Genomic DNA, 21,689 nt, shown 5'->3' on the forward strand with positions numbered 1-21,689 from the left:
CTATTCTATTCTACTATTAAAAACAATTCTAGTCACCATCATTAAACTGACTTCATAGCCCATTATGAATTATAACCTTTAATGTTAAAGACTATATTAGAAGAAGGTAAAATCTCACTGCAATAGCCCAGGTGAGAGACAACGAGGATGACAGTGGTAACTGTAGGGGTGATAAGAAGAAATAAAGGGAACTTTAGAAGACTAGAATGGGTAAGACCATGTGTCCGACTGGATATATGGTAAAGCAGAAGGTGACAGAGTTAAAGATAAGTTTCTACCTTGGATGAATAACTAAACAAAATTCCATTAACAAAAAAGGAGAATATGGAAGATGTACAGGAAAGAGGGAAATTAACCTAGATATGTATGTTTAAATAAATTTATGAGTAAACAATAAAATATATATAAGAACTTAATAATTTTGACCCTGCAATCATTTTGATGGGAAAGAGTAGAAATTTATAAATGTTTGACAAAGACTACAAATCAAAGGGATAAAATTCTGAATTCAAACAGTCTTCCAACATAGCCACACAGAAAGGAATAACGTATTTCCAAGTTTTGTTGATTTACACATCTTCTAACAGGCTATTCTAGAGTGAGTTAGCACACCATCAAGTCAGGTGTGTTCTGCTCCCCAAAGAACCTTTCCCAATATGGGAAACTCCAACCCCATTAATATACTACCAACCAAAAGTCCATTCACCAATTAATTAGTTGTAACTTGGAATGCATTTCCCCATAAGAAGCCATGTTAGAAACATCAGTTAAATAGCCAACACTTCTCTTCCAAGAAGCTCACAGTTACAGTGGTAAGCTGAATAAAACGAGGTCTACAGTGTTAAAGAAGGCAAGTTTCCAGACCATGAAGAGTCTGTTTGACTGCAGAAGAAATAGTCTCAACCGGGGTTCTGGGAGCAGACACATGCGGTGCTGGAAAGACAAGGAGGGAAGCTAAGACTCCCCTCTGAGAGAGTTTTGAAAAAGACTCTCGTCTGTCTTCAGCAGCCTCCTGTCTTCCTTTTGGCAGAGGGTTCCGCCCTCTGGGGGCCCTTCCTCCCTCAACACCCTCAAGTTTCTCTGGACCCCCGACTTAAGCCCACCCCCAGCTGAGGGCCTGCCAACTCCCAGGCGTACTTCCAAAATGTCCTTCCTCTCCTTCCCTTCCCATCCCTCACCCCGAGAGTGCCTGACTGCAGCACGGTGCTCAGGAGAAGCACTTCAACCGGCCTGGAAGTATCCACACTTCACTCTTCAGCCTAAATGATTCTCTAATCTACAGGGAGTCTACACACACGTTTTATTTGGCAATTCCAGTACTTTTCGTTTGCTTTTTAAAATATAAATGTGTTATCTCTGCCTGGTCACAAAGGCCTTTGGTTTGCAATACCTGCCAGAATTTCAGGCAATATGACAAAGAGAAATGAAAAGCTGTTCTCTTGATGCTCTGGACGGTTAGGTACAACACCAGTTGAGACAGCCTTCTTGGTCAGCTTTCTTATGCAGGTGTTGGCTTTTGAAACTTCTTCTGAACCTACAAATTCTCTGAAAGTTTTATGTCATTTTTCAACGTGTCATCTCTTCAATGCCAGCAGATATACAGGCGGTGCATATGCTTGTAAGATGCCAGCCACTTATAAATAAACACGCTACAGACTAATATTTCTAACAATTACTGTGTGAATCAGAATGGAGCAATACTTACAAGAGACTAAAAGGAGCACGTGTCAACTTTACTCTTTTCCAGTTTGAAATTCTACTAGCAACGACGACTGCTTAATGAAGTCCCAACTTCATTTCTGCTTAGGGAGCCTTTCATTTTCCACCTGTGACCAGGTTCCCTGTAGCCTGAACTTCCTGCTTAGGCTTAGAATGTGACCAGGTCACTGAGACATGGGCTCAGCTACAGAAACTTGGAGCCTCCTCCTTCAGAAAAGATGGTGTGGCCTGAAGCCAAGTTACAGACTCCCTGTGAAATACGGCTCTCTAGTCAAAAGAGGCATCAACTTACAAGGACATTTCTCCCTCATCAGCTTCTGACACCAAGGTTTCGGATGTTCCTGGGAAGCAGATTTGCTAACCAGTCCAGGTGCTTAATGACTTTAAAGTCCCACCGCGGGAGTAGGGTTGACCTCAATGGACTTGAGATGTGCAGGCCAACTGTTCTAAGGCAGCAGAGGTTCAACAGCTCAGGGACATTCCCTCCATCATGGGGACAGTTGAACTCACATTGCCCTTTTGCTGCAATCTTGCTGATCCTGAATGTGCTCAGTCATTACTGTGACGGAGGTGACCACCATGCCTACTAGGCTTACAAGATCCTGTATTCTACTACCATGACCAATGTCCATATGCACGCCTTGTTGCTGACGGCCAAGCCAAACTTGTTTCTTGCCTCTATTCTAAGCCAATGATTTCACCTAGGATTCAGCCCTTTGGCTGGGAGATGATGTACAACCTCAAGGTTATACTGGGACATAAGAACCTACTTGGCAACAAGTACCTAAAGCAGTTCAGGTATCAAAAGGCACAAAGTATTATAAACACACACACACACCCCTACAGCTCAGCCATGAAAAATGCTACATGAGTTCATCTGCCATTTGTACTCACCACCCTTTAATGACATAACTGGCCTAGGGCAGCTATCATGAGCTTGTCTCTGACTACATGAAAAAGAATAATCTGAATGCTTTTCTTTGAAACATTAGAATAGGAGAAACAACAGGCTATATACAACTGCATCCTGTATTTGTACAGTTCACTGACATAATTATAAACACCTCTGAAAGTCTTTTTCTCAATTAGAGAGCATTTGGTTTTTATACCTCATTTTTTAAACCTCAACTATGTTTTAAAATAAATATTTGAAGTGCCTTCAGTAATATATATAATTTAAAAAATACAAAATAAAAAAGAATGCTAAGTAAAGAAAACAGAATAAAAAGATAAGAATGATTATATAAAAACAGAGCCAGAGTAATATAAAAACAAATGGCATGAGGTCCTAACCATTCTTCAGAAACAGTATTAAAACTTTCTGGCAGTCGAAGTCAAATAAAAACAAGCCCACTGCACAAAGAAACCCAGGTAGTAAAAGCAGAGAGGAATGACTTCTCAGGGCCTCATAAAGAGGATGCTACATAAAAGTCCTGGAAGGTCAGCACAGAGCCTGGCACTTAAGGAGCATCCAATAAATATTTGTCAAATGAAAGAATGGGTAATATGCTCAACTACATACTAGCAGTAAATAAAGCAATAATCTTCACAGAACGTCCAGGCCTGATGGCCTTTCATGTAGGCTGACAGAATATGAAGACACAATTCACTAAACCCAGTTCTTCAGGGGCCTAAGTACAACTGTTTGATAACATCGGCAGAGCTCCTAGTCTGTACACTGAGATCCAAAGATGGCTAAGAAACAGTCCTCACACAGAAGGGGACAGCGGCCCCTGCGTCCAGCCCAGCGCCCGCACCAAGCAGGTACGTGGAAACCCGGCCGCGGCCACGAGAGGGGAGCATCACGTCCATTTGGAGAGGACTCTCCATGGGCTCTGGAGCAAAGGTGACACAGGAGGAAGAAGGCAAAGCCAGCTGCTCCCCAGCAAACACACCCCCAGGGGTGTGTCCCTTATGTCCCCATCAGCGTCATCTTTCTGGTTCTGGTCCTGTCTGTCTCTTCCTAAATTTTTATGATTATTTAAATATTTACGTACAAGGTCTTCGATTTTGAAAGCCAATTCTAAACTTAAAAAAAAACTGACGTAAGACTCAATGCTGGGGGGTGGAGTCAAGGTGTCGTACTAGGGGGAAGCGAATTCGCGTCTCCTCACAACTAGGGCACCTACCAGGCACCGGTGGGGGACCACAGACACCTAGGGGACAGGAGGAACCCCCAGTGACCAGTTGTTTCAATTATAGTTTTATTTTTCCTAATATATTTTTTATCTTTCTAACTTTAAAAAAAAAAAAAAAAAAGAAACAGTCCTCACTTTCAGGGAGATCACAGTTTGGTGGGGGAAATATGCATAAAAGATAATTACTACACCATACACAAAAATTAACTCAAAATGGATCATAGGCCTAAGTGGAGAGAGCTAAAACTATAAAACTCTAGAATACAGGAGTAAATCTTGGTGCTTGGTGATCTTGGATTTTACAGTGGTTTCTCAGCTACGACATCAAAAGCATAAGCAACAAAAGAAAAAATAGAGAAAGCGGACTACACTGAAATTTAAAACTTGTGTGCTGCAAATGATACCATCAAGAAACTGAAAAGACAACCCACGGAACAGGAGATAGAAGAAATAAAGTTGCAAATATGGAAGATGGGAGAAAATATTTCTAAATCATATATTTGATAAGCAATTTGTACCTAGAATACATATATATGAAAACTCTTAATTCAATAATTAAAAAACAAATAATGAAATTAATAAATGGGCAAAGGATTAAAACAGACATTTCTCCAAATTTTCCAAAGATATAAAAATGGACATTAAGCACATATAAGATGCTCAACACCATGAACCTTTAGGGAAATGCAAATCAAAACCACAATGAGAAACCACTTTATACCCATCAGAATAGCTAAACTCAAAAAGATAGATAACAATAAGCATTAGTGAGACCATGGAGAGACTGGATCCCTCATACACTGCTGGTGGGAATGTAAGATGGTGTAGCTGTTTTGGAACAGTATGGAACTTTCTCGAACTCTTAAATATGGAGTTAGCATATGACCCAGCAATTCCACTCCTAGGTATATACCCAAAAGAAATGAAAACATATGTCCACAGAAAAACTTGTACTCAGATGTTCATAGCAATATTATTCATGACAGTCAAAAACTGGAAAGAATCCAAATGTCCATCAACTGATGAATGGGTAAATAAAATGTGATACAGCATACAAAGGAGTATTACTCAGCAGTGAAAAGGAATGAAGTGCTGATACATGTTACACGGACGAACGTACATGGATGGACCTTGAAAACATTAAGCTAGGTGAAAGAAGGCACTCACAAAAGACCACATAGGATATGACTCCATTTATATAAAATGCCCAGAACAGGCAAATCCATAGAGTAAATTAGTGGTTGCCTACAGCCAGGGGAGGGAGGGAGGAGAACAGGGAGTGACTGGTAGTGGTTACGAGATTTCTTTTTGGGGCGATAAAAATGTTCTAAACTGAAGATCGTGGTGATGGCTACAACAGCGTGCATACACTAAAAACACTGACTATATACTTTAAATGGGTGAATTTTATGATATGTGAATTATATCTCAATAATGATGTGAACAAAATGATAATTACTGGATAATATAGTGTGAGGCACTCATTATCACCACTGCGTTAATAAGGGCGTTTGACCAAGCCTGAGCTGTCGTCAGTGACTGCTTTCTCAACAAAGTGATGCCTGAGTTGGACCCAAAGGGTGAGGAGGAGTGAGCCAGGCTTGGGGAGGAAGAAGGCCACTTGAAGCAGAAGGAACAGTGCTGGGAAAAGGCCCAGAAGTGAGCAAACCACATGACAAGCACTACCCATTACGTAAGGCAGACGGCAGAAGACGGAGTCAGATGCCAATCACAGAAGGTCTTTTAAGCTCTTGGTAATTGCTGAGCGTTAGTGAAGTACTGGTGCTAACCTACTGTGGCAGAGGGATGGCATTCACAGCCCCATCCTTCACCCCTCCCCAGATCTACACCCTTTCTCATGGGACCTTGGCATTCCCTTCACTAAAGAGGCAGTCTTTCCCACTTTGTCACAGCTAGTAGGTCTGTGTCTTTATTCCTGTCTTACCACTAGGTTCTTCATGACCTTTTTTTTTTTTTCCTTAGATTCCGTATATATGTGTTATCATACTATATTTGTTTTTCTCTTTCTGACTTACTTCACTCTGGAGAGAGTGGCATGGACATATATACACTACCAAACGTAAAATAGCTAGCTAGTGGGAAGCAACCGCATAGCACAGGGAGATCAGCTTGGTGCTTTGTGACCACCTAGAGGGGTGGGATAGGGAGGGTGGGAGGGAGGGAGACGCAAGAGGGAAGAGATATGGGAACATATGTATATGTATAACTGATTCACTTTGTTATAAAGCAGAAACTAACACACCATTGTAAAGCAATTATACTCCAATAAAGATGTTAAAAAAAAAAAATCTAAAAAAAAAAGAGGCAGTCTCTTTTCCCCACCCCTTGAATCTGGGCTATGTGACTTGCTTTGCCTGATGTGATATTAGCAGTGACTGTCCTCGCTTGCCCTTGTACTTACTGGAAGATGAAAGACACATGGAGCAGATCTAGTTGTCCCTGTTGTCCTTGCTGAGGTCATTCTAGCACAGCCAAGAACAGGAGAGCCCTAGCTGACCCAAACGTGAAACAGTCTAGCCAAGCCCAATCGGGATCAGCTAACCCACAGACTCACACATTTAATATTTATTGTTATACATCACTGAGGTTTTTGTGGGTGGTTGTTACTTGGCATTATTATGGCGTCGATTAACTGACAGGCTGCTCATGAAATGCTGAGAAATGTTTTTCAACTGGTTGTGGAACTGACATTCTCTTAAGGGAGGACAAATGCAAGGTATTTGGAGCCTGACACTCACCACCTGTTCTCCTGCTTAGTACTGGTGTGACTTGGAGCAAGATGCATTAGCAAGTCTGGCCTCCTTTTTCCTTATCAGTAAAATGGAGAGAATATTATATACTATACTGTAACACTAGTACACTAGGATTGTTTTGAGATTAAATAAAATAATACATGTAAAATATTTATAACTCAGTATGGCACATAACATGAGCTCCATAAATGTTAGATTAAAAAAACTGCTGGTGAAACTAAGGAGCCCGCCTGCCACAACTAAGACCCAGCACAACCGAATAAACAAATAACTAAATAAATAAGTGTTAAAAAAAAAAAAGGCTGGGGACCTCCCTGGCGGTCCAGTGGTTAAGACTTCGCCTTCCAATGCAGGGGTTGCAGGTTTGATCCCTGGTTGGGGAGCTAAGATCCCACATGCCTCGTGGCCAAAAAAACCCAAAAAAACATAAAACAGAAGCGATATTGTAACAAATTCAATAAAGACTTTAAAAATGGCCCACATAAAAAAAAAAAAAATCTTAAAAAAAAAAAAACCAAAAAAGGCTGAACTTGGCAAGGGCAATAACTGAACAGGAGAACCCCACCTCTATGCAGACGTGAGCTGAGGAAGCTTTGGCAGGCAGGGGCCCAAGATTCTGTTGAAAGAGGATAAAGTTCCAAATTCTACTCCATAAATTATTCTGGGCCAAAATTATTTTGACTGTGTTTTAAGAGTCAGTGTCAACTAAATACCCATCTTAGCTATAAGCAAATCTCATTAAAGCACCTTAAGAACGTATGACCTAGGAGAGATGGGGAGTGACTGCTTAATGGGTACAAGGCTTCTTTTTCTTTTTTTTTAATTCCTCTACTTTTTTTTTTTTTTTTTTTTTTTAATTTATGGGTGTGTTGGGTCTTCGTTTCTGTGCGAGAGTTTTCTCTAGTTGCGGCAAGTGGGGGCCACTCCTCATCGCGGTGCGCAGGCCTCTCATTATCGCGGCCTCTCTTGTTGCGGAGCACAGGCTCCAGACGCGCAGGCTCAGTAATTGCGGCTCACGGGCCTAGTTGCTCCGCGGCACGTGGGATCTTCCCAGACCAGGGCTCGAACCCGTGTTCCCTGCACTGGCAGGCAGACTCTCAACCACTGCGCCACCAGGGAAGCCCCAAGGCTTCTTTTTGGAGCGTTGAAAACGGTTCTGGATTAGATGGTGGTAATGATTATACAACATGATGAATATACTGAAAACCACTGAACTGTATACTTTATAGTGGTTAAAGGTGAATTTTACCTTAATAAAACAAGAAAGAACATATGCCCTTGAGCAATATGGCAACCAGTTATAACCTGCTGGTTGCAGGTGAAACGTACATTGAAAACAACAGGAGACTCTGGCTTTAGAATTGCTATTTTCCTCTGGCAGGGAATAGAGAATGGGCCCATCTCTAGCTCATGATAATCAAACTCCATCAGCTATATGCAATAGCTGGCCCAGATTTTTACTGATGCTTTGTAAATGCTCAGCGCTTTTCAAGTGCTTTGTAAATACGTGATTTTTCTCAAAGAGGGCATGACAGCATTCTGGGTGGGACAATTCTTCCTCCTTCTATACTTATCTCTGGCCATTCCCCACCCCTTTCCAACCACCCCTGTGAGTCCTCACAAAACTATGAAGCAGAGATTACATTCTTAATGAGGAAACTGAGGGCCGAAGAGACTGGGTAAATTACTTTAGGTCACAAAGCTATTAAGTGGTGGTGCTGGGGTCACTAGTCAGGCAGTCTGACTCTTATTGCCCAAGTTTTGTTTTTTTGTTTTTTTATTTTTGGCTGTGTTGGGTCTTCGTTGTTGTGCATGGGCTTTCTCTAATTGCAGCGAGCAGGGGCTACTCTTAGCTGCCGTGCGCAGGCTTCTCATTGCGGGGCCTTCTCTTGTTGCGGAGCATGGGCTCTAGGCACGCGGGCTTCAGTAGTTGTGGCACGTGGGCTCAGCAGCTGTGGCTCGTGGGCTCTAGAGCACAGGCTCAGTAGTTGTGGCACGTGGGCTCAGTAGTTGTGGCTCGTGGGCTCTAGAGCACAGGCTCAGCAGTTGTGGCGCAAGGGCTTAGTTGCTCTGCTTGCCTGAGTTCTTAAACGTGATTTGCTACTGCTTGCCTCTCTCTTCTCTATAAGGGGGAAGGGCTGTTGTATCTAATATATCCAAATGTGGGATCAAGAACCTTAAGTAAGTATTAGTTCATAACCTCAGTGATCTAAGAGAGTCAAAGGCCAAGGGAAAGATCAACAAAAGCGGAAATTTCTTTTTACATTTATAAAAGATTTTCCACAAGTGAATTCTGAGTACAGTCATGATTAATAAAGAAGTGGCCACAACTAAACCTCATTTGCTCTTGTGCAGACAGCAACCTAAGGATCTCAGACGAGCAATTTATCCTGCTAGGAAACGGGTATACATTTTACATGGAAAGTCTAATAACCTAACTGGCCTATAATTTGAGGGACTAAATAATGGCTCTTTTTAAAAAATGGACTGACTACTCTTAAGTACAACCACATGGAACCAGACCCAGAGCCTTAGCAAAGTTAAAAAGCAAGTCAAGAGCCCAAGCCCCACCAGCCAAAGTTGCTGCTCTCTCACAGCCCTCCTCCCTGGGTGCTAATTTACTGTACATTTCTTGGTCAAGTGTACAAAGAAGCCTTGATGAGCTGCACAAATACAGGACCCAGTCAGACCAGCAGTTTATAAAGCTGGACAAGCCTCTGCCAGAAAGAAAGAAACCTCACTCCAGATGCCCACCTAAAATTAAGTGGCTGAGTCTGCAAATCTGCCCTCAGCACTTAATCGGGTGAACACAGGCATTCCCGCACAGATTTATTAAAACTGAAAACTGAATTTTCCTGAGGCAATACAAAGTTTACAAAAATACTTTGTTTTGTTAAGCCCCCCAAGTAGCTTATCCAAATTAGTGTTCTGTGAGCCACTGGGCAGGGCTTTACTTTTGCTCATTTTTCCCTCTTCGCAATCAAGAAGACTTCATTCAACTGGGCAACTGAGCAGAAAGGCTGGTTCCTTCCAATTCTTCTCATTCTTCAAATCTCCCCAGTCTCATCCCAAGTAAAAACATGTCCTAAGGAATGTTATAACAGTAACCTTTACATACCAACCCTTTTCTTCTGGGCATACTTAAATCTCAATAAATGAGTTTATTGATTAAGGTCCCACAGCTCATTTTCTTCTATTTAATATGTGACGTCAGCTATTGACTCAGACTTCTGGAACAAATTCTTCCTTTCTTAAATGGACTAACAGCCCTTTGTTACCTCTGTACAAAAGACCTCAGTTTTTACAAGCTGATTATAAAATGGGCAGAAGACCTGAAAAGACATTTTTCCAAAGAAGACATATAGATGGCCAACAGGCACATGAAAAGCTGCTCAACATCACTCATCATGAGAGAAATACAAATCAAAACCACAGTGAGATATCACCTCACACCTGTCAGAATGGCTGTCATCAACAAGAACACAATAGGACTTCCCTGGTGGCACAGTGGTTAAGAATTCGCCTGCCAATTCAGGGGACACGGGTTTGATCCCTGGTCCGGGAAGATCTCACATGCCGTGGAGCAACTAAGCCTGTGCACCACAACTACTGAAGCCTGCACACCCTAGAGCCTGCATGCTGCAACTACTGAAGCCCACACTCTCTAGGGCCCGCATGCCACAACTACTGAACCCGCATGCTGCAACTACTGAAGCCTGTGTGCCTAGAGCCCGTGCTCTGCAACAAGAGAAGCCACCTCAATGAGAAGCCCACACACTGCAATGAAGAGCAGCCCCTGCTCGGCACAACTAGAGAAAGCCCACTTGCAGCAACCAAGACCCAATGCAGCCAAAAAAAGATTTAAAAAGAGCACAATAAATGCTGGCAAGGGGGCTTCCCTGGTGGCGCAGTGGTTGAGAATCTGCCTGCCAATGCAGGGGACACGGGTTCGAGCCCTGGTCTGGGAGGATCCCACATGCCACGGAGCAGCTGGACCCGTGAGCCACAATTACTGAGCCTGCACGTCTGGAGCCTGTGCTCCTCAACAAGAGAGGCCACGATAGTGAGAGGCCCGCTCACTGCGATGAAGAGAGGCCCCCGCTTGCCACAACTAGAGAAAGCCCTCGCACAGAAACGAAGACCCAACAAAGCCATAAATAAATAAATAAATAAAATTTTTTAAAAAATGCTGGCAAGGATGTGGAGAAAAGAGAACCCTTGTACACTGTTGGTGGGAATGTAAATTGGTGCAGCCACTATGGAAAACAGAATGGAGGTTCTTCAGAAAACTAAAAATAGAGCTACCACATGATCCAGCGATTCCACTCCTGGGTATATATCCAAAGAACATAAAAACACTAATTCAAAAAGATATATGCACCCCAATATTCACAGCAGCACTATTTACAATAGCTAAGATACGGAAGCAACCTAAGTGTCCATCAACAGATGAATGGATAAAGAGATGTGGTATATATACACAATGGAATATTACTCAGCCATAAAAAAGAATGAAGTTCTGTCATTTGGAAGAACATGGATGGACCTAGAGGGTATTCTGCTAAGTGAAATAGGTCAGACAGAGAAAGACAAGTACTCTATTTTATTGCTTATTTGTAGAATCTAAAGCATAGAACAAACGAATGAATATAACAAACCAGACTCACAGAGAGAACAAATTAGTGGCTACCAGTGGGGAGAGGGAAGGGGGGAAGGGCATGATAGGGGTAGGAGGTTAAGAGACACAAACTACTATGTATAAAATAAATAAGCAGCAAGCATATATTGTACAGCACAGGGAAATATAGGCATTATTTTGTAATAACTTTAAATGGCATATAATCTATTAAAAATATCAAGTCACTATGTTGTACACCTGGAACTAATACTGTAAATCAGCTACATTTCAATTAAAAAAAAAGACCTTAGTTTAAAAAAGAAACGTACCATGATTTCCTCACACCTATAATTCCATTTTCCCACTAATTCAATTGGGCCTTGCCATGAATCAGTATTACTCCAAGAACCAGTCACATGTAACTGAAGGTCAATCTTAACTAATGGAATTCAAGATCAGTAGACTCAACCCAAGATACTCTGGGTGAGTTTACAGTTCTAGTATGCCAACCCTCCATGTGCAATTTTTATACTTCCTGAGTAGTAAGATGAAGATGATGATGATAGTAGTAGTAGTAATAATAGTGGCAGGCAACACTTAGAGAGCTCTTACTATGCACCAGGCAACGTTAAGTACAGTTGGCCCTCTGTATCCTCAGATGTGGAACTTTCTCAATATTACACCATTGTATACAAGGGACTTGAGAATCTGTGGATTTGGATATTTCTGAATGGGTCCTGGAACCAATCCCCTGCCGATACTGAGGGATAACTGTACTTTACAAGGATTAATCTAACCCGGCAAATGGGAGCTACTGTTACCCAAATTTTCCAGATAAGAAACTAAAGCACAGTGATGTTAAATAACTTGACCAAGATCAGAACTAGTATAGAACTAAGCCTGGATCTGAATCCAGTCAGTCTGACTCCAGGCCTCACACTCTGAACCACTATCGCTACACAACCTCTCTCACTATAAACAAGAATTTAGGGACTTGCCTGGTGGCACAGTGGTTAAGAATCCGCCTCCTAATGCTGGGGACGCAGGTTTGATACCTGGTCTGGGAAGATCCCACATGCCGCGGAGCAACTAAGCCCGTGCGCCACGACTACTGAGCCTGCGCTCTAGAGACGGCAAGCCACAGTTACTGAAGCCCGCGCGCCTAGAGCCCATGCTCCGCAGCAAGAGAAGCCACTGCAATGAGAAGCCTCCGCGCCTCAACGAAGAGTAGCCCCCGCTCGCCACAGCTAGAGAAAGCCCGCACGCAGCAACACAGACCCAAGGCAGCCAAAAAAAAAATGCCATGAATTCAGAACACAATGATAAAAAAATTTTAAAAATACTAATAATTTAACTTGGAGCTTAGTCTCCAGAAAATAGTTTTGGGGGTTTTTTTGGTATTTATTTAAACATCTTTATTGGAGTATAATTGCTTTACAATGGTGTGTTAGTTTCTGCTTGATAACAAAGTGAATCAGCTATACATATACATATATCCCCATATCTCCTCCCTCTTGCGTCTCCCTATCCCACCCTCCCTATCCCACCCCTCTAGGTGGTCACAAAGCACTGAGCTGATCTCCCTGTGCTATGCGGCTGCTTCCCACTAGCTATCTATTTTACATTTGGTAGTGTATACATAAGTCCATGCCACTCTCTTACTTCGTCCCAGCTTACCCTTCCCCCTCCCCATGGCCTCAAGTCCATTCTCTATGTCTGTGTCTTTATTCCTGTCCTGCCCCTACGTTCTTCAGAACCATTTTTTTTTTATTCCATATGTATGTGTTAGCATACGGTATTTGTTTTTCTCTTTCTGACTTACTTCACTCTGTATGACAGACTGTCCATCCACCTCACTACAAATAACTCAGTTTCATTTCTTTTTATGGCTGAGTAATATTCCATTGTATATATGTGCCACATCTTCTTTGTCCATTCATCTGTCGATGGACACTTAGGTTGCTTCCATGTCCTGCCTATTGTAAATAGAGCTGCAGTGAACATTGTGGTACATGACTCTTCTTGAATTATGGTTTTCTCAGGGTATATGCCCAACAGGGGGATTGCTGGGTCATATGGTAGTTCTATTTTTAGTTTTTTAAGGCACCTCCATACTGTTCTCCATAGTGGCTGTATCAATTTACATTCCCACCAACAGTGTAAGAGGGTTTCCTCAGAAAATAGTTTTAGTTAAGCAAGCAAACTGAATTATGATATATGAAAATTCAAATTCACAGCCCTTTTCTTAGACTGCAACTTGTAGAGCTTCTAAAGCACTGCAAAAAACAGTTACTTTAATATGTCATAAAGAAATTTGAAATAGGCAACGAGAAAGAATCCTTTTGTTTAGCCAACAATGCAGCAGCTCAGCTAATTGAGGCTAGACAAGCACAATTCTCCTAATGATACCGCATGCTATTAAAGAGGGTTTCAGATAGGATTACCTTGTTTTCTTCTAGGTGCCTTTTCAACTTTTCTTCCAAATCCTTGGTTTCTTCTGAGCCCTTGATATTTCTCTGCTCATAATTTTCACATGCTTCCTTAAGCTGCTCTTGTAAAACTTGGTACTCCTTTTCAATCTGTGAAATACTCCCCTAAAAGTATAATACAAAATTATCTATTAAAAGTAGTTTTAAAAGCCTATTTCTGATCTTGTTCTGAATGCTCTTAAAATAAACAAAGGAGAATATATGGCAGATGAAAATTTACAAGGGAAATGTCACAATAATTCAAGAATTAAAAACCTGTTACACTGTATATCAAAGCCAGCTCTTTATTTATTTATCTATTTGGCTGCACTGGGTCTTTTCTTTTAATATAATTTGCAATGGGTTGTTTATATATGGAAAGGAATTTTATCCAATCAACCTTCTGAATTATCTTACATTTTGGTATTGGGTTTTTGGTTGATCACTTTGGATGTTCCAGGGACACAGTTTTAGCCTCTGTAAATAATAAGACTTATACCTCCACCTTTAAAATCTTATTTTTTTCTCTTATCTGATTTTGTCAGCTAATATCTCCAGGATAATAATAAATATTAATGATGATATATAACCTTTAAGCAAGATGATGCATTTGGCTTAAGAAAGATACAAGCATGTTGAAAAGTATTCATCTATTCCCATTTGATTATGAGTTTTAGTCAAGAAAAAAACTTGAATTTTTTCCAATACCCTATCAGCAACTATGGAGTTGATCAAATGACTTTTCTCTTAAGATATATTAACATAGTAATTATATTAATAGATTTTCTAATTGAATCATTCTTAAAGCGGTGAAGGTTTTTATAATAATTTCTGTATTATTCATGTGAAGAAGCTTTTATTTATAAATTAATACAGGCTCATTATACCAGTTAAAACAATAAAGCCGTTATACTTCACAATCAGTAAGCTAGAAAAAACTTACCTTTTCCTGTGCCTCCCCTTCCCAAATTCGAACAATAAAGACAAAACAATAATTTTTTGTTATGTTCTAAAGCTTATTCTATAATGTTTTGTATGGAATAACTGGCTTCAAAATAGTTTTAAGCTCGTCATTCCCATCTAGTTAAAAGTAATGAAAATTAAACCTTTAACAAGTTTAATACGATTTTGACTCACCTGTTGTGCCTCAAAAGGAGCATACGGCTCAGTATTGACTTCTTGATGCTTTATATTCCAAGACACCTATGGGGCAAAACAAACACATTCAATCTATCTCAACTGCTCTAGTAAAATAAATCCATCATGTAATAACATTTTGAAACATGCCCATAACTTTTTCAAGGTTTCTTTTGGCCAGTTTAGATAATGTTCTATGCTTTCTACAAATATTTGTAACAGGAAAAAGTGATTACTTATAATTAGTACAAGTGAAAATGATTTTGGTTCATTACTGTTAACATAATTCTTCAAAGCTTTCTAGAAAGCAAAAACCTTAATGAGTAGGAGGATAACCAATAAGGGTTTAATGACTTCATGCCTTATGAAGTTAACTACAGAGAAACCTTAGCTTATTCTCGTGCTTGTTAAGAAGGAACTTTTATTCACATCTCTCTTGTTTCTCCCCATCTGGTCGTGTCTTTTAACTCCCTCACTCCTCCCCTGGTTTGGTAGGAGAATTGGGCATGTGCAGCCCAGACTCTTCCTTTTTTCTCTTTCTTGGGAGCTGCCCATGCAGAAAGCACGTTTTCCCCTTCCCTCTCCAGGCACTATGTCTTAGGGGCAGGCACCCAAGTTAGGAGGCCTTCTAGTCCAGCATTGCTGTAACTAGGTGGGAAGCTGGTATGTCATGGGCTTCACTCTTAGGACATGCACTCTCTACAGAAACAGCCACATCTTCCTGCCACACTTTTTATTAATTATCAAGGTGATGTTTTGGCTCCATCTGCTGGTTCCACTATCTTATTTCTCAACTGGTGCAAAACTTGGATAGGAAGAAGGATGTTATTTACTAAACCCAAAAATTCCTTCTGGCATTACCTGTCACGCCTTACAAAAGGGTTCATAAAGTCCATCATTTTAAAGAATTTTAGTAAATATAATGGCAATGAAAAATAAAGAGGAAAATTTAACTTTAGTATTAAGAAGACTTTCTATTTTCAGTCTTACCTGTACGGCAACCATTTGTGTATGTGGAACATCTGTTACTTCATCGGTGCTTTCTGGATTTACTTCCTGCTTGGCAGAATTTCCACAGTGGCCATCATTTCTGTTAGACTCACTTTGGGCTGTATCAGCACCATCCGTGATGCACTGTGACTTTACTGATATTTCCAAAGATTCCTGAAGGATCTGTGTTTCAGAGGCAATCTGGTTACCAGGGGCATTCTCAGCACTGAAATGATGGCCCTCAAAATGCACTTCTGTTATGTCACTGGCTACAAAAGACGGCACCACTGGTATTGATCTTTGCAACTGATATTCAGAAGAAACTCTGGCCAGAGGTGCGTAAATGCTATACTGGGGCAAAGTCGGTAACACATTTATAAACGCTGGTGGTGTCTGGGTAATGTCAAATCCCCGAAAGGGAAGATACGTACAGTATCCTGTGACCAATTGGGGTTGAGTCCAATAGGTTGGTTTCACATCCTCAGGAACTGGTTTGGGAGAATTAGAGGAGACATGCTTGTGACTTGTCTCCTCGGAGACTGGTCTGGGAGAATCAGAAGACACCCCTTTGGGCTTATCATCCTCAGAAACTGATTTGGAAGAATTATCGGAAATTAGTTTCGGCTTCACAGCTTCACAAGGTGACTGGGGAGAATTAGCAGATGTAAGGTGGGGCTTCACATCCTCAGAAGCTGGTGCTGAAGGTAAGTCAGACACTGGTTTGGATTTCACATCTGGTTTAAATTCCCTAGCAGTTGGATTCAGCGGTAGTTTAACTCGTAAATACTCTCCTGTTTTCGAAATTTCTTCTACTTTTGCCTTAATGTTTTTCTTCTTTCTCTTTTTCTTAAGCCGTAACGCAACTTTCTTCAATGCAATACAGTTGTCAATCACAACAAAACGAGGACATCCCAGGAGAAAAGATTTCAAACCTCCTGCTTTTTCTAGTATCTGTCGAGTTTCTTCTGGGAAAAACTCATATTCTTCAGAAAACATCTTGTTACTCATGTCCAAGGGACCATGTTCCTCTAACAACTGAGAGAAATAACTTGGAAAAAATTTACATAAGTTATTATAAGGAAGTACTTGTACATGTTTATCTGAAAAAAATATTTCCCAAAATTTCTCCCAAAGCAAAATACTACTTCACTTCTCACTGATCTTGACACCTCCCCAACAAATATATTATATTCATATTAAATCTGAGAAAGGCTAACTGTAATCAATGACACTATAAATAAAATTTTGTTTACCCCTCAGAAAATAATCCTTTAAAAAATCTTGGGGAAAAAAACAAAAGGAGATTAAAAAGTTATTTTTATAAGTTTCAGTTAAATAATTATTCAATATATTTTAAAAAACAATGGAAAGCAAAGAAACTTATTCAAGAAAATTAACAAGGCTATCAATAACAAGAACATCAAATGAAAAAAGGAAATCAAATTTCAAAAAAATCCTATTGGAATTTACATATAGTAAATCTATTAACATTTCTCTGTTTAGGAATATACAATGATTCAGAATTATTGAAATCAATTAGGTCTGATCAATAAACCACCACAGTGCAGGATCAGATCCACAGTAATGGGGCCAATCCCTTAACCTGCCTCCATCTGTGGACTGGGTTTGTTCACTCCAGTTCTGGGGCCATGTTCTTTTGCCATTCTTGTGCCAGGCTCAAAGAGGCTTCCTCTCCCATTTGAATTTGGTATTCAGTCTGTAACAGTGGCACAGCTAGCAAGAAAGACACATACCATGTACACTAAGAAGGCTTTTTCAAGAGCAAAAACCTCCAAAGGAATATTCTTAGTAAATTAAAGCTAACCAGGAAGATAACTTATTCAGGAGGAAGGTAAAAACAATACTTCTTTGAAGCAAAAGTAAACCACCGTATGTGCAGATGCTGCTGCACATAAATGCACAGGACAATTACAGGTGATTAACCCCTATTCAAAGCAACTGCGATACTGAAACATAAAGACCAAAAGCCACTTCTCTTTGTCTGCACTGCTGACCTAAATACTTAAAAGCCGTCAGTCTCTTTTAAAGTGTTTTTTGATAAACATTTTCCCCTTAGAATAAGCTCTGCAATAGAAACTCCCCTACATACATGTTGTTTTGCAAGGTAACAGGTTAAATATGCGTTTGCCTTAAGATTCTAATCAAACTTCATTTTTAATGAGAAATCTCTAAAAGCAGATACTGTTGAGGGCGGGTAATAAGGTAAAAAGAAGCAAATCACTGTAGCCTCAGGAACAATAACCCTTGCTGAGGGTTCTGGCTGATTGGTATAAATAACACTGACCCCACAATCTGTCCCAAGAGAGACCTTTCCAGTTGGTGTTTAGCTGCCACAAGCAACAGCAGATAATTCATCAGTGGTGTATGTGTATTTACTTTTTGCTCTCCGTGATGAATACTAAAGAGAATCATTAAAAAATAAAGCTTTTCTACCTGCACTAAAATACTTAAATCCAAAATGGGATCACTAAAGAACAGAGACCACAGGAAAGAAAACCATTACCAGTAATTCAGCAAAGAGCTTTTCAAGAGTTCGCAACATGAATGATGATATAGATATGGTGATCATTACTGAGTAACTAATAAAAGTCAGATTCCTGAAGAATACTTAAGGATACAAAAAAATGCTCACCATGCATTTTTAGGTGAAAAGGGCAAATGACAAAGCTGAGTATACAGTTAAATAACAGCTTATAAAGTCCAAAACATATATTTCATACATATAAACATTTTAAAAGTCTGGGGACTTCCCTGGTCCAGTGGTTGAGACTCCACACTTCCACTGCAAGGGGCATGAGTTTGAGCCCTGGTCGGGGAACTAAGAGCCCGCATGCCGCACGGCGTGGCCAAAAAAATAAAATAAAAAGTCTGAAAGGATACACACCTTTTTTTCGAAGAAATAGAGCCTCCATGTTTTTTCCACTGGCTAAATAGCAATGAATTTTTCATACATTCAAACAGAACAAAATTTAATTCAACAAGGGTCCCTAGCCCAAAGAAAAATAGTATTATAACCACATTGTGAATAAAATTTTTATAGTGATTGTTATTTGAAATGAACACAAAATGAACTTTAACTCTATTTATATGCTCTTCTAGCCTTGAAAAATAGTCTCTGCAGATAAACATGGGGCCCAAGATAGCACAAATATGATTTCTTCATAATCCAGACTCCAACAGGGACAGTGTTCTTGCACTTCAGAACCTGAGGCAAAGACTGGCCATGCTGTGCTTCACGGGAGTGATAAAAATAATAATAAAGTTAATTTTACCACAGATAACAATAGTTGCTACATTATATACATGTACATGTTTTCATTTTTTAAGGAACCTCCATACTGTTTTCCATAGTGACTATACCAATTTACCTTCCCACCAACAGTGAACAAGGGTTCCCTTTTCTCCACATCCTTGCCAACACTTGTTATTTCTAGTCTTTTTGATAAAAGCTATTCTAACAGGTATGAGATGGAGATGATAGCTTATTGTGTGTTTATTTTTAAACTGAAGTATAGTTGATTTACCATATTGTGTTAGTTTCAGGTTTCACAGCAAAGTGATTCAGTTATATATTTTTTTTTTCAGGTTACTTTCCATTGTAGGTTATTACATTATTGTGTTTTTGATTTGCATTTCCCTAATGATTAATGATGCAGAACATCTTTTCATGTACCTGTTGGCCATCTGTATGTCTTCTTTGGGAAAATGGCTATTCAGGTCTTCTGTCCATTTTTTAATTGGACTGCTTGGTTTTTTTGTTATCGAGTTGTATCAGTTCTACATACATTTTGGATATTAGCCCCTTATCAGATATATGATTTGCAAATATTTTCCCATTTGCAAATGTGTATATATATTTTCATAATTCAATGATGATCATTAGTGTCTTAAATGGTCCTTGATGGACTGTCACAGGGCTAGTGCATGTCACTGTCAGAACAGGGGCAAGGGATAGGAATGGGAAAAATATTTCCAAAAGCATTCCCATCCTACTGTTCTGGTTGTGCCCCTTTGAAAAGTCACTGTTTTCTACATGCTCTTGATTCCTTTTTCTTTTTTTTTTAAAAGAAATAGATTAAGGATGAGGACCCACTTCCCTCTTTCTTGGAAGAGAGCATGACAAGTAAGCAAGAACCACATTTTCTTTTTGGTAGGCAAAGACTGATAGGGAGAAAAAACCCAATTCTTATTGCACAAAGTCATTTTTATTTGCAATACACTGTGATTCAACCAATGATCAATTCTGCGCTCCTGCTACTTGTAAGCTGCATGATAGAACTACATTTTCTACTTTTTCTGAAATCCTCCCCAGTGCTTAACCTTAAGTGGTTAATAAATCTTGACTAATTAACACTACTAAAGAGGTGTTAGAAAAAACTGAATGCAGAATGTCACCTATTGAAATTTATTTTGCTTCAACTATGTGTATCATAAAATGTTAGAACAAGGTGGAAGTCACTGAAAAAAAAATCAGTCCAACTCCCTACTTTAAACTGAAATACTTACATCAAGAAAAAGTTAACAGCAGTTATCACAGTATTCTTGACTTCTTGTCTAATATGTTTCTACTCTACACTCTTTTCATATACAATAGTTTTATTTTTCTTTCTCTTACCCATTGGCCACTAAAAATATCATTCTTAAGCCAATCATTACATGTTTACTTTTGAAAATTCAAGGAAAGAATTATGTTTTGAGGTATGACTTCCTGTAACTTCTTGACTTTCTCCTATTATAAGACGTAAATTCTATCTCAAAATACACAAACAAATCAGCTTATTGGTGTCTCATAAAGTTATTAAATTTCTTCCCACTCAGAGTGGTAATAAATTCTTTAAGAAGCAAGCTCCTGAAAACTACAGTTTAGTTTCAGTTTTGGATGCTTGAAGCAAAGTCCAGCATGTTTTAAGAAATACTAGTATAGTGCATAGTTTTATAGCTGATTCCAGGTTGTCATCCAGTTCTCTGAGAATATGATTTGCTCAGCACTTCAACTCTGAAGAAAAACCATGAAAAGGGATCCAAGAGGATATAACTAGACTGAATAGGAACAATGCAACTGAGAAAAATAGAAGTAACAATATCCAAATTATAGATGAGTAACGGGTTTTCCAGAAGTTCATTTTTTTTTTAATTAATTTTTATTGGAGTATAGTTGCTTTACAATGTTGTGTTAGTTTCTACTGTACAACAAAGTGAATCAGCTATACGTATACATATATCCCCTCTTTTCTGAGACAGGAGTTTGTTTTCAAATTAATTTTCTGTTGCAGATCTTTGCCCCTCAACTTCTTTTCCTGAGGAAGGCATCATGCACAACTTATTAATGCCGAGCTAAAAAAAAAAAAAAAAGGCAAACGCTTCCTAGATTTTCCTGAACTCTTTACTCCACTACTGTATCCACCCCACAAAGACCTGACTTTAGTGTTAACTTCTTTTTTTCTTTTTTTTTGGCCATGCCATGTGGCATACAGGATCTTAGTTCCCCGACCAGGGATCGAACCCGTGCCCCCTGCAGTAGAAGCGCTGAATCATGGACCACCAGGGAAGTCCCCTAGTGTTAATTTCACATTCATATTTTCAATCCAAAAGTAATTCAGCCCAAAGTTTCTTTAAAAGAAAAGTCTGTTTCTCTTTTCTTAGATAAATGTTGGGAAGTCAAGTTTTCAATACAATACAGAGATACAGGGTTCTATATGTGTTCTATACCATCACAGCTGGACAACTATCTCAGCAGAAGTAATAACCAGATCCTGGTATCCCTTCCCCAATAAAAGGGTAATACTTCACCAAGCTACATTAATTGTCACTGGACTTAGGAGAT

The 21,689-nt window shown here is 39.6% G+C and overlaps 1 protein-coding gene across 19 annotated transcripts in view; it reads right to left on the reverse strand.

Moving 5' to 3' along the window:
- TTC3 (tetratricopeptide repeat domain 3) overlaps positions 1 to 21,689 on the reverse strand; it is a 136,379-nt gene that overhangs the window by 22,689 nt on the left and 92,001 nt on the right. For all 19 annotated transcript variants that reach the window (XR_014245343.1, XM_082394565.1, XM_082394555.1 and 16 more), the window contains 3 exons: positions 15,845 to 16,892; positions 14,855 to 14,920; positions 13,694 to 13,843 (listed from right to left, as the gene is read on the reverse strand). Coding sequence is in view for 18 of the 19 variants with exons in the window: in XM_082394565.1 (XP_082250691.1) it covers positions 13,694 to 13,843; positions 14,855 to 14,920; positions 15,845 to 16,892 (1,264 nt within the window). In the remaining variant the exon portion in view is untranslated. The remainder of the gene's footprint in view (positions 1 to 13,693; positions 13,844 to 14,854; positions 14,921 to 15,844; positions 16,893 to 21,689) is intronic.

This window comes from Balaenoptera borealis (assembly GCF_965194805.1).
Source record: "Balaenoptera borealis genome assembly, chromosome: 5".
In the NCBI taxonomy this organism is placed as follows: domain Eukaryota; kingdom Metazoa; phylum Chordata; class Mammalia; order Artiodactyla; family Balaenopteridae; genus Balaenoptera; species Balaenoptera borealis.